General features: G+C 42.4%; 1 protein-coding gene across 1 annotated transcript in view; it reads right to left on the bottom strand.

Moving 5' to 3' along the window:
• Positions 1 to 1,746: 1,746 nt before the first annotated feature.
• Positions 1,747 to 14,547, bottom strand: part of atrn (attractin) — a 124,502-nt gene continuing 111,701 nt past the window's right edge. The window contains 2 exon segments of the mRNA XM_018685517.2: positions 1,747 to 8,364; positions 11,625 to 11,739. Coding sequence (XP_018541033.1) covers positions 8,240 to 8,364; positions 11,625 to 11,739 — 240 coding nt within the window. The 3' untranslated portion in view covers positions 1,747 to 8,239.

Consider the following 14,547-nt stretch of genomic DNA (forward strand, 5'->3'; position numbering starts at 1 on the left):
GACTAGGAGAAGTTTGAGGAGAAAGTAGTAGCAAAGAACGAAGGAGGAGAGCGAGAAGAAAAGAAAGGTGTCAGACAGAGAGGGTGAAAGTGAAAGAAAATGAGAAGAAGGGGAAAAGAAAGGAGAGAGAATGAGCTCAGAGGCAAAAGAAAAAGATCAGGAGTGGAAGGAGGAGAAAAGAGTGGGAGAGAGAAACAAAGAGAGACATGGACTGAGAGGGGAAAAGGAGAGAGGGAGGGAGAGATTAGAGAGAGAGAAAGAATGAAAGAGAGATGCAGGATGACTGGTGATGAATAATTGCTGGTGAGAACACAGTAGCTCAGCGACGCTCCTGCCGCCGCTTAGCTGCAGGGCTCGGAAACATCAACAGACGCATTAAAAATAGCAGCGATTATTTGAAAACAGGCCTGGGGAAAAGTGTATTTACAAATAATAATTCTCAACATTTGTTTCATCCTACTTGGAGCAGCAGATGAGTGTTGTGTGTCACAATATCATAATCCAGTATGGAGAAAACTTTCATTTTTCTTTCACCCAGTGAGACACCGTGACACCTACTGAGCAGACTGACATGAAACCTGGTTTAGATTTTGTCACCCTGTGCCCCTTCCTTTAGTGTAACCAAAATTTCCACTTGACCATTTTTTTAATCTAAAAAACAAATTGCTTGATTATATGCATGACTGACAGAGGATGTATCCAAACAGTTTTGGTGACCTCCTACGCATTATGCTTGGCTCTTCTCTTTCTAGTAACAGGTCAGAATTTCCAGTTCTAAACAAAGAATATCAATGTGGAGAACACCTAGAAAATTTCTGAGCACATTCATGCTCCTCTGAGTAAGAGCCCTCTAGATGAGTTACAGGACTCATATATGTTAAAACCATCCTGAGGGGAACATGAATGTCTGTATCAAATTTAATGGACATCCATCCAACAGATGTAAAGATATTTCACTCACGACAAAACAGTAAGAGGATCTCCAGGGATGTTAGGATACATCTTCTGTGGACCATGAATGTTTGTATTTCATAGTGAGCCATTCAGTATCTGTCAACACACAACAGTGTGGCTAAAAGTTTCATGGACAGACTACATATCATGAAACATATGAACAGAGTTCCCCAGAGGATGAACCTCATGAAGATGTAATTTAGGTCATCATCACCCTCAGGTGAAATGATCATGTTTGTCAACAAAATATTGGCTGTGTCCCCCAGAAGATGAAGCTTTGGGTTATCACATCCTCCTTGACCTTTTACTGCAGCGCTGCAATCAGGCCAAAATTTACATCTCTTCACAAAACATCAAAAAGTCTAATTAAAGGATTGGCATAATAATTTATGAGCAAATTTCTGATCCTTTTCCATTTTGGACACATCACAAGTGTCAAACTCAGGCCAAATAAAAACTTTTCAACAAGGCAGATTGCCATGAAATTTTATTTATGGTCATCTGTGCTCCTCTGAGGATTTACATATTTGATTTTAAAGACTCCCTGAACTCCATCTAACTTTACACATTGTGAGGTTAACATTGAGCCTGCTGGGGCTGCTAACAAGGGTTGTTTTTGAAGTTACACCATCAAAGAAAATATTTAAAATTTTAGTGTACTTACTTGAAAGATATCTTACCAGAACCTGAGCATATTCTGAGGCACCACCCCTCTGGCTCTCCAGTCAGACTCAAGCACTACAGGAGAGGTTTGAAATGAAGTCAGAGAAAGTTAAGACAAACAGCCACGGATGGATTTTCACATTTAATAATAGACAAAAATGTTCTGTCATTCTTTTATGTACATCAGTAATTACAAGTTCATTAAGCTATTATCCTCAAGTTTTACATGTAGTTTCATCAGCTTCTAGTAATGCTTGTTCATCTTTACACTGCTGTCTTACATACAAAATATGCTATGTACTGTAGTCACATTTTTAAAAGCCTGGAGAGGTTTGCCATGAATGATTTTTTAAAATCATTCAACAAATGTCATTCACAATACTTTCTCATTATTTACAAAAAACAGAACAACTGCTAAATTATACATATTAACAAACTACTTCATCAGTATATATAATGCCGCTATACAAAGAGATAGAGAAAGAAAGATAGAGGGTACTGCCTGATTTTACAATGACCTTATTCTGATGTTTCAACCTGTGTATTAAAGCATTTTAAATACATATTAATGCTGCCAGTGTTTGACAAAAAATCTACTTGTATTGTGAATATTAGGAAGATTTCCAGTAACTAATCACACTTTATAATATGTATTTGCTATACATTTGTATCAGTTAATACAGAGATTAAATAAGCTGAAATAAGGCCACTGTAAAGTTAGTGTTACCCAATAAAGATTGAGGCTTGGAGAGCGAGGCGAGACAGGGAGTTGCTCATCTCTTTAAATCAAAATAAATGCAACAGGTATTTCACAGGTACGGTGGCACGATGGCAGACTGTGTACAGGGTTCCTACACTTTTCCCTTTGCAAAGTTCCACATCCCCCCCCCCACAGGTATTTTGGGCAGCTCGGGGCCACTTCACACTCGGACAGCTGCAGATGGTGGAAAGAGGTAATCATCTGGAAAATCTGAACTTTAGGACCCAGGAATTCTGCAATGCAGCATCAGTAAAGTGCCACAGTAAAGTTCATGTTTACCAACAGGGCTGGGCTTCGATGCCTGAGGCCAAAGGGCAAAATTCAAAAGATGTAACACAAGTGAGACCAGCTCTCTCTGGACAGAGAGAAGATTTGTATTGTGCTCATGAGTTTTGATTTGTCATTTCTATGGGCTCTCATTTAGGGAAGATGGGACACTCTTCTCTATTGTAGCTAGAATCTGTGATTCAAGCATTTTTACATAAAAATGGTGTCATTTTAAACCCCTGCCACATCAACACCTTTTCAGTTATGCTGTTTTTCAATGGGTCTGGGGAGATTTGAACCAAGCCAACCCATGAGCATCCACCACAATTCAAGACATGCTGGATAAACACTGTGTTTTTCCAAAACACAACACAACACAACCAGAAAGCCTTTTGTCTACAGTTCCTCTGCTATTCCTCTTTTTGATATTTAAAACTGATCTGCTAAAAAATACGGCCATGTTTGTGTTTTGTACTGCATTTTTTCTAGCTGCTTCACAATAAAAGCCTCCTGCTGGTTTACTGGTGGATAACTTTTAAGCTGAAGCTGCAGTCACTCTCTGTTCACTAGTAGCACTATGCATCAGTGTTTTTATGAGTGGCTCAATACCAGTGATTTTACACTAATCCACTGACCTGCAGGTGGCTGTAATGGGAAAAGAAACAAAGCAATGTATTAGCAAAGACTGCTAGCAACTCTGCATGGATGTAAACAATGCAGAATTGTAAAAAAATGTCTATGAGGAAGGAAATGGCTTAACATTTGTTAGAACTCAAGGATACACACAATGAAGTCTGTCATGGGTTGGCTACAGTCTGCCAGGGCTGCTAATGCAGGACCAAAAAGTGTGGGACCACATAGGTTCACAGCTTACATGGACAAAACCGGGCCTTTGGAAAAACAGCATCAGCGTGGCTGATGAGACCTCTTTGGAACTACACATGCAAACTTTGTGAGGGTGGGACACAAAACCACATTTATCCAATTGCTGACATGAATCTGTTTAAAACCTGAATCTTAAATTTATATAATAAAACTGAGAACAGATACAACCAACCAGTGCATATACATTCCAATCAAGAAGCTCAGAAATCTGAAAAATGTCAGCAATTGTGTATCAAAAACGTGTCCAGTAACATTGATCATTATTAAGGTCATGTGCGTTTTGTGATTTAGAATTCAGGTCATATTCTCCAGCCCTGCCATAAAACTCCACATTAGGCCTGCCCTAACAGGTGCAACAGAACCACCAGGGGAGTGCAGGAGATGTCAATAAAGCACCGTCTGTGCACGCCCACACAATCCTGAGAAGACATCTGATCAGCCAAGAATAAATGAAAACGCCTGTGTGGGTGGACCAGGCGAGAAAAGTCTTGGATACACGTTGAAGCTGCAATGTTCCTCCTAATATTCCCTAATCACTTTCTATGCTTTGAGACTTTGCAGAGCAGTGTAGGAACCCAGTGTGAGGCTGCTGACATCAGATCTGGGTCAAATAGTATTTAGAGATAACAGAGTTTGTTTCTGTTTGTTTCATTCTGCTGATATTGCAATTTGAAATCGGTTAGACTGGCCACACAGGACAATAAAGTAATATCAAGAAAGTTTAGTCTGTCAATGAAAAGTGTGTTAAACTAACACCACAGAGGGGAAAACAAACATCTAGGATTTACTCATAGATACTATCAGACCCAAAGTCAGTCTGTCTGAGCCACCGAGCAGAAGATCATGGTTTGACAGGCTCTGGGTAGGCTTTCTTAATACATGTCCAACAAGACAAACCTTCTCTTGCAGGGTCTGAACCTGTGACCTTTCAGTTAGTGTGCTGTCTGTGTTAACCACTGCACCAGCCTGATGATCGCAGGTAAGGGGGACTTACAAACCACCACCCCCTTAAATTCCAGTTTACAGATTTACCTTGGCTGCACATTTTACATTCATTTACAGAAGAAAAGAAAAACACAATCTTGAATCTTTGTGAAATTATTACTACAGTACATTTGAATCAGCTGTAGAACAGATTCGTATATGAAGAGATTTCTGCTTTGTGAAAAATAAAATAAAATCTTCAACTGAAGATGACCATGGTCATAAATTTAGTCACTGAACATTGTTACCAAAGAATGCAACAAAGTGATTTCCTAACAGTGAGCAGATAGTGTGGGAATGAAACAGTTAACCTACAGAAAATAAAATATATGAGATGTCAGCTGATCTCAGAGCTGCTCTTGTTGAAGTGAGAGTTCTGCTGATGCTGCAGAGGACAGAGATGCCGCACATGTGCGCTTCAGGCATTTTGGTGTCAGGAGCACATCGCCCATTTGATGATGGGTCATGTGACGTTGCAGGTTACGTTTGCTTGCCTCTCTCTTGTCTCCATCAGCTCAGGGTCACATTCTGGCTTTGTACTGTAAGGGTTTTTGTTTTAACCTGCATATGGGTGTCTCATGAATTAAGCCAATTTACATTTTTTTTTTTCCATTGTTTTTTTTTTTTTTTTTTGGGGGGGGGAAGTAATAAAACATGTTTGACCCAGACATGGTCTCATGGCAGAAACGGTACCATTTCTGCTGAGGAAGAAGAATCTTGTTGCTCTACTTGTGCTACAGCAGGGTTGAACATCCCAAAATGTTCCTTCTATTGAGATTTTTAGAACTGAACAACACCTCCAAACAATGGCTGGTTACCTGCCAAACAGACTGGTAGAACGGGCAAACCAAGTCAAAAAAGTCCTGCACACCTGAGAAGAGGTGACAGGTGCGTAGGAGAGAAACTGGTACAAATTATAAAAATAAAACTCCCACAGGCTGACAGAAACAATATTTAACAAAATAGTTTATACAACTCAGAACAGCTTTTTGTGGGAAGTTTTTTTTTTTAAATTTGTACTCAGATAGAAAAACTTTGCCACCACAAGCCAAATTTTCCCACATTCAGCTGATTAGCAATGGTGATTTTCTACCATCAAGTCTATGGAGAGGCAACACAATTATCATCAAAACCTGAACAAGCCATGACGGCTACAAAAAAAGAAAGTAGGTTACTCTAGTGGAGAAAAAAGCAAAAAAATGACTGATAATAAAGAGTGCAAGTGAAGTGCTTTGATTCCTCAGAGTACATATGAGCAGGACTCCTTAATGCCATGGCTGTTCGCTGAGTGGAGTTGTGAGCACATCCAGCTCTCTATAATTACAGAATGTCAACTTTGTTCATGCTTTCTGCTCTGACCTTTTTGCAGTGCTAAAACTGTGCCCTTTAACCAGACGGTGAGCAGTTCTAGTATGCTGAACACATGTGAGAGCCTGGAACTAAATATGCCGACTTCTTTAGGGCAGAATGCGAGTTATTAAATTGTTCTATTACTGTACTTCTCTGAGGGCGGCAAGTTAATAACTTTGTGAGGGAGGAGGAGATACATCTTCTATATCGGCTTTGCCTCTCTGCTTTCAAAGACCTGCAGGTGTTGTAGTATGCAACTTATATTCTACAAAGAAGACCAATATGGACTAATTCAAGCCTGCTGTGATATTCAGTGCTGAAGGAGAAAAGACGAAAAGGCAAGAAACACAGATCTGACACCCTGATGCCCTTACAAAACAGAAAATTACTTGTGACATTTCAAAGCAACAGCTCTGTTTTAAACTAGCAGCCTGAGTTTTTTTTTTCTTTTTGTGTCTCTTGTGTTTGCCTCGTCTTTTTCATTCTGTTTTCCCTCATTTTCCCCAGTTGACAAAAAGTAATGTTTCTTTAAAAATGGACTAGTGATTTCAGATAAGGACTGTGGAAAGAGCAGGTAAAGCAGATATAAAAGGCAAGGAAAGGAAGAAAAACCTCACATGGAGCACAAAAACGCTGTGAGCCCAAGAGACCAGGCAACAAGATAATTTCAAGAGGCAATGTTAGGGGAAAAAAAGCAATGGATGTTTTTCTTTCTCGTCTTGTTTTAGAATGAATAGCCGAGATCTTCTGCGTGATGTGGTCAGTTCAAAAGTCCTATTTAACAAAGGAGCAAATAAGGAATCAGACAGTGTGGCTGCTTATTCTGGTGATGTATAAATATGCTTCATGTTCAGAGATGACAGCCTGGTGCCATTTAAATGTTGGCATTAGCAGCTCCACTGTGGCTGTATAAATATGACCAGAGGCGTTACTGCTGCAGCTATAGATAGCTCAGGGACACAGGAGCAGTCGCCACCAAACGGCAGTGGGTGGATGGTACTGGGGAGGGGGACATGTGTTGCATTTGGGGACACGGCGGCAGCAATTAGAGGCTATGGATTTCTCAGGCAACGATCACAGAGGATGCTGAACCGTCACCTCCGGCTCCCCTCACGCAGATCACCCTAATCGCTTTAGTCAATCACACGATCTATAGGAAGCCTGTTTCACATGAGCTCCAGGCGCAGCACTGTCAAAGGGACAATCTCTAAATGCTGGAGGGTTTTCTCACCACCAACTGTTCTGCTGTGTGTGTGTGCGTGTGTGAGAGAGCCCTGCATGTGCACCTCTGTGTGCCGACACATTGGCTTTGATTGCGATTGGAGGAGTAATTAGCTGGAAAAGTTTCAATCTGCACTGGCTTATGATCCAGCCAGCCAGCCAGCCAGCCAGCCAGCCAGCCAGCCAGCGTGGATGAGATGTTGCTCTGGTCTTGTTTTGTACTTGGCCACACACCCAGAGAGGCTGGGAAGGCTGTTGGCTCAGCAGCCAGATGGCCACAGAGACAGAGAGCGAGATGGGTGACGACAAAGCTCCAGACAGGCCACAGAGAAGACAGCGGTAGAAGACACAGAGGCCGATTAGAAATGTCACATACTCTTTAGATGGGCTTTGGCTACACTGCTGGCCTCCTACAGTGGATCCTCATTAAAGGAAGACTGAACATGCTGTTAGCTTGCTCGGAGGCCAAACTGTACAGGACTCCGATGACACCAGCCCTCAGTGCTGAGCTGTGAACTCGGCAGCAGGAGACAATGAATGGGCTATGAATGGGTCAAGGGCCTGGAAAGTTGGTTTTTGGAAGCGGGTGTGAATGGGTGTGTTTTGTGAGTGCATGTGCAGTTGAACATGTCCAGTTTGTTCCTGCCTTCAAAATAACACAATACGAAACAAAGAACAACAATAACTTAAGTAAAACAAGAACATAGAGGGTTGCAAAGTCTCTGGATTTTTCAAAAACTACGAGACGAGGATCTCTTCTAGCAGCAAGCCGTGGCCGCCTCGACCCTAACGAGGCGGTGTCGACAAATGTAAAATGTTTTTATTTTATTTTTTTGATGGGAAAGGGTGGGGTAAGCACCCACTTTGTCCCTCCCTCCTCCCTCCCTCCCCTGCTCCCCCTCCTCTGTGTCCAGTTTCTGTCATTCAGTTCAAGGGGACCAAAAGTTCCTGTGGGAGGAGAGGGAGGGGAAGCCCACTGAGGCTTCAGTCCACCGGACAACTCGGCCCCTCACCAAAATGTTCCAGTCCTGGGTCCCAGCATGCACCTCTCCCTGCCAGAGTGGAGCTGGCATAAGTCTCTGAAGGAGGGGGCCGAGGCAGGGGGCTAATGGGAGAGCATTGGGCTGGGAAAGGTGGAGGAGGACGGGGGTGTGGTCAGATACAGGTGGATGGCTGTGCGGTGGGCTGCTGTTTGCGGTTCCTCAGGCCTCCAGACTTCTCCTTGTAGCCCACACACATCTGCTGAGACACGTCCACCAGCGCACTGGCCACTGCCAGACCTGCACACACACACACAAATATATAATGAGGTAAAATGTATATGTCATGTGTTCCTTATTTTGTGATCTGGACAGTCTGAATTTTGAAATGTCACAACATTAGTTCAAATGAATTACAAACATTTTCATTGGTCTATAAAGTCACATACTGCTTTGACTGGGAAGTCTGGGAACCATTGATCTAAATGACAAGAGATATAAGTGATCTTGACTCATTTGCACACACACAAGCTGTGTCCCTACACTACATAATAACACTATAACAGCTTCTGTATATAGTCACAGTTCTCTAAAATATATTTGAGGGATCCATATCAAAAATATTTGATAAAGTTATGAGATTATGGCTCATTTTCAAACACTGAAATGTCAATAGTTGTGGCAGCCTAATAACTCCAGTATCATTTGGGCTACACTTTAAATTCGGAGCAATTTCTGCAGTAACTGCACTGTATTCTTATAATCTATTATTCTCTGGGCTTTTTTCATCCCTTTATGATTGGCTTTAAATGATTTTCTTTTCCTCTTCACTGTGTTCTTCAGTGTGTTAAGTAAACCCTTTGTGTTTGAAAGGTGCTTTACAAGTAAACTTGCCTATAAGCAAGTATCTCCTCAGTTTCCTTATAAGCATGACATTGTGAGACAATAATGTTCATCAACAGCAGACTCAAAATTAAGTGTTTTTCATGCATACTGACTTTTTGGAATATGTAATTTTGTCACTTTTCCGGTGTTTACCACTACTTACTGAAAAGCTGTTTAGAATTAGCATGTAGTGTAAAACTGGGACACACACACACACACACACACAAGCTCTCACTCACAGCCACATTCACAGGTGGTGAGATCATAGACTCGCAGCACAGGCAATCATTAACTTATAGCACACTTCATTAACATTTATTAATACTCTCTCAGCCATGAAATTCCAATAAACTCCATTTATCTCCAATGATGGATGCATTTACCCCGATCAAGTACACCTAGCCAACGGCAAAATATAAATACCAAGAGGAGAAGCTGCGGCTGGGATCACACCCTCTGAAAGCACAGTCTGACAGTCTTGAGTGTAACAGGCTGCTTGTTTCTCGATCTAGACGTGGGTGCATGATGGTTCAAATCACCCAGATAAGGCTCAGATGCAAATCAGATAATCCATGGTGCTGACCTCCTCCTGGCTGTTTGGAGAGTTACAAGGGCAGCCATTTTGGGACGAGCTAAACTGTAAACAGATGTGAGGTCGTAACGCTGACGGCAGACAGCAGCCTGAGAATCTAAACGAATGCAGCCGGATGGGGAACAAGTTAAAAGCATTACAACAGGAGACCCTCGCGGGCATGAGAGGATGGTAGGAACACGGCTAACATGGCCTCAACAAAAGCTGCCCGAGGGAAAGCTCCAGCGAGAGCCGAGGCAGTTTTGTTATGACAAAAGGACTATGTCGTAATTAACAAGGGCCTGGGGCGTGCTGATGGTCTGGGGACTGCAACTGTGGGAGGCAAAGAGGCTATAACGCATAGAAGGGAGAAAATATACAGAAAGAAACAGAATCAAGTTGAGTTTTTGTTTGAGTCCTTGAAGGAGACAGTGGAAGAAACAGAATGGAAAAAAACTTTTAAGGCAAGTGAAGCGCTCAGTCCTGGGTCCTATCAGACTGTCTTGGAAAGATGGATAAGGAAAACAGATGAAGGACGGATGGGAATGTAAAGAGAGCTAGTGACAGAGCAGTGGATGAAAGGAAGTAATGGGCTCAATTCTCAGTGCTACCAGACTGTCCGGGACTGGAAGAAGGAGGAAGAGAAAGAAGGGTGGGAGCGCAGGGAAATGCAAGAAGAGACACCAGACTGCACTTTAAAACCCAGACCTCACAGACGAGAAGGAAAAGAGAACAGAGAGAGAAATAAAACTCGAGTGTGGAAGGGAAGAGCTGCAGCATTCTTAATATAGGGACAAGACAACATACAGACAGAAAGATGATGAAGGGAGGAAACTGAGATGAGAAAGAAAGCAACAAGCAGGCTGCAGCCTTCATTTCACCACACAGGACTGAAAGGAGAAACACGACAGAATGAGGAAAACAAGAGAAAGCAGAGAGGGAGCAGGGGAAGATGAGGAGGAGCAGGGAGAAAGCTGCAGCATTTTACAGAACAATACATCTGTGTCAAATAAATGGTGCTAACACTATATAATTACTGTAAGCAAATGAGACCATGGTCAAGATGATTGGTAGCCTCTGTTTTAAATGTTTCCTCAAGCACGGAGGATCTATCCAAGATTATATTCCTCCCCATTTTATGTAAGAGAATTAAAATGATGGAGGTAATTTTCTTCAGGTCTCCTTTCACTAAGACTTCAAGAATAAAAAAATATAACATTGACATGCACTGTTCTGTTGTTTATGAACATTTTTCTGTGAATGGTGATGCAGGAAAATGTTCTGTGAAATTAATCTTCATGTCAAAAAGAAAAATACAGACTGACAGAGCAGCAGATACTCTGGACAATGATGATATTAGTTTCTGATTAATATGCTAATTATTTATACTCTAGATGCTACATGTTACATTCACAGACCATGTAAACTACCAAGCTTATGGCCAGATAAACCAGTTAGCTTTCAAGGTCTCATTATGTACAGTGCAAACAGAAGACTACAGGTTGCAGGTTCATTATATGCTCAGAGACCAAAAGATCAACCATCACCCCTGTACTACTTAACTCTAGGTTTTCTGTGTGTACTTGTGTGTGTAGTTTGTCATCATTTGATTAAATTCAGCTTTAACCAGGAACATGCATCATCTGAGCAGTTAATAAATGACTAGATTTCTGCTGTAAAACAGGGTCAAAACATGAAGTCATAACCTGAATAGCTCTGTAGAGTGGAAGAATATTTGTCTCACATTGCATCATGGATGGAAAAACTATGCCTTTCCAAAATAACTTGGTGTGAATGGAAAACCATTTTGAAATCACCAGGAAACAGTGTGGACACAAGTTGGTGTGTCAACAGCACTTTCAGTTTTATCTGCTTTGCTGTGACCTAAAACTCTGTGCAGGAAGGATCATGAGAACACAAAATGAAACAAGTTCGATGAGCTCACTATAGGGCTGTTTTTTTTTTTCCAACTATAACTAAAGCTTCGTAAGACAGAGGAAGTCAGGCAGATCAAGGAGAGACAGTAGAAGGAAGTGTAGAACAATCAAACAAAGACGGATACAGTGAAGAAAGAGAACAAGTGAATTCAGCAGCTGCATCTTACCAGACTGTCCTGGAGGAGGGATGCCGCCCGTGCCCCTGGGTAACCGCACAAAGATGGAGAGCACGGCAGCTTTGTTGCCAAAGCAAGGCTCGAGGGCGATGGGTTTTGGGACAGACTGTGGAAAGAAAAAGGAGAAAAAAATTGTATTACACATCACAAGCTTCCCAAATCCTGGTGAACACACACCATTTTCAAAGACAAGGATAACGGAGGCTTTGCTGTTACTGTTCTTGTTTGTGTCAGCAACATGCACAACAACCAGTAAAAAACCCCTTCCATCCCCTGTTGAGATACACATACTGATCTGCGGGCACAAATTGGATTCCCCACCACCACCCACCCCCGCATCCCCCACCCCTGCTCCCCCCAAAAATACCCCACTGTGCACAATTTCATGACAATGCTGCCTGTGTGCTGCGTGGGCCGCGACTGGAAATCAAGTGGTGGTGCTGGGAGCGGAGATTTGTGTCAGCGGTGCTGGCGGTGCACTCCTGTCGCCGCAGGCTGCCTGACACACCAGACTCTCTAATACCAATATCTCCTGTTTATCAGCAACTCATCCATATGTGGGGATGAGTTTCCCCCTGTAAACACTGGCCGGATCTGCCGCTGCTCGCCTCGTACAATATTCATGGCTTTACCTCGACAGAGGATATGGATATGGAGAACACTGCCACCTCGCCCGCATACAGATAACTTCCTTATCTCTCGCCATCTCGCTCTGTCTCACTCTGCACTTCAAATTCCTGAGCCGGACAGGAAACTGGGCCATGGCATGGTTTCACACACTCCTGACACCAGTCTCTCAACACGCACACACTTTTGAACATACAAGTTCAATCCCTTCCCATGCTGGTCTGTATACCCTGGAGAGTTGAGCTTAATGCCCCAAGCGGCAGTGCCACTAGAGTGTGACACACACACACACACACACACACACACACACACACACACACACACACACACACACACACACACACACTGACATAAATTCCTCAAACTGAAACACCCATTTTGACACTGACATGCAACTGTACACACACACTTTTCGCCTTTTCACACACAAATTCATCACAGCTTCTCTCTCTCTCTCTCACACACACACACACACACTCACACACACACACACACACACACACACAGAGTGTAAATGTACGCATGGGGAGCGGGGCAGTAATGATATTCAGGCTCTGACCCATTTTACACATTTATTCTCTGCTACGTCTCTGAGGCTTACCTTTCATACCAGCAGGATACACAGGCTGTCATACAGGTAGCTGGGGAAGTGGCACAAAGACCTGTATGCCTCTGGGTGTGTGTGTGTGTGTGTGTGTATTCCAGTGCAGCTGATGTTCTAACAGAGGGTGATTCTGTATTTGTTTATGCCCCTACGGATGCGTGTCTGTCTGTTTATAGCACATGTGTTTTCACTGTAGGATCTGACAGAGAAGGGCATTTTAGTATCTATTATCCTCACTGTATGATACACATGCACCTGGTAATGAGCTGGTGTTGGTAATGGTTGGTCTCATGTCTGAATAAGCCCCTAATCAGTTTTCCACAAAAGTCATGACTGCTATTTTACCAACTAAACTTTTTTTTATAACACCTTCAACACTTCATCACAGCTGTGCCTTCTTATGCTCGAATTATGGTTCTCAGATGAAACATGTAAATGTCTCTGTGGATCTACACAGATAAATGTGATATGGGTAACTGTAAGTCACAGAGGAGCTAACGCACACACCTCCCAACACTCAATAACATGTCATGTAGACCTGAGCATCATGCAGGCTGATTAGTTGATGCAGCTGAGTGATTGGGTTTGAAAAAAATGCACAAATTTATACACAAAAGAGACGGCAAGTAAACAACAGCTATAAAAAGAAACAGCCAAGCATACGCCTCTCAAAGACCCGTCTATTTTGGCCTCTGTGCAGCTGAGAGAGCCATGTCCCAGCCGTTGTAAAACATTTGTAATTTAATCATCATCTCTTATGCACAAGGAAATAAAATCGACTCAAACAACAACAAAATGTTCTGTGAACATTATGAATGAGCCAATTTAAAGTCCTTGAGAAGATTTGTCTAATCTCAAATCAGTCTATACAAGTTTTTTCTTTCTTTCGATCTTGACTGTGGGAGGAAAAGAAACAAAAAGAAACAAAGAGCCTTGGAAAACCGCAATAATTCTCAGCCGATCAGTTTCAGGATATTTTCCACTTTCCACCCAAACTGAAAGTCCCTAATGCTTTACATACAACATGTGAGGAAATGATAATAAACTGAGACTCATAATCTAACATCTCCTCACTTTAAACTCTGCTTGGATGCCGTCAGACTGTATACAACAGGCCGCAGAAGCTCATACTCCATCTGATAAGGGACTAAACTGATGAGAAAACGTAATAGAGGATATACAGCGTTGATTAGAGCAGTGAAGCAGGGGCTTGCAGCTCTGTCTGTAATGATCCTGTCATTTTGTATACATAATGGAGACCTATGTTTTAAAGCCAGAAAGTCGATATTGTAAGAGGTAAATAATACAAGTAATGCTGAATATTTCATGCTGGACAGGGGCTTATGTGTGTGTGTGTATGCAGCTCAGAACTTGGTGTTTCTGTTTCCTAAGACAGGAAAGGTCATTAAGAGGTTACTGGTATCTGTGTGTGTGTGTGTGTGTGTGTGTGTGTGTGTGTGTGTTCTTTGCTTGCATGCCTCTGAGCTTGCAACAATTTTCAGCTGTGTTGATCCTGGACTCACACACACACACACACACACACACACACATATACAGTGTTATAGCCCCTCTACGAACTGACAGGGGGAATAGTTCAGATGCAGACAAACGAGCTGGTAGCAGATCAGACCCACCTGCAGGAGACACTGCCGTCAAACCAGCAGCAGAATCAGCAACACAACA

The sequence above is a fragment of the Lates calcarifer genome, linkage group LG19 (genome assembly GCF_001640805.2).
Source record: "Lates calcarifer isolate ASB-BC8 linkage group LG19, TLL_Latcal_v3, whole genome shotgun sequence".
NCBI lineage: Eukaryota > Metazoa > Chordata > Actinopteri > Centropomidae > Lates > Lates calcarifer.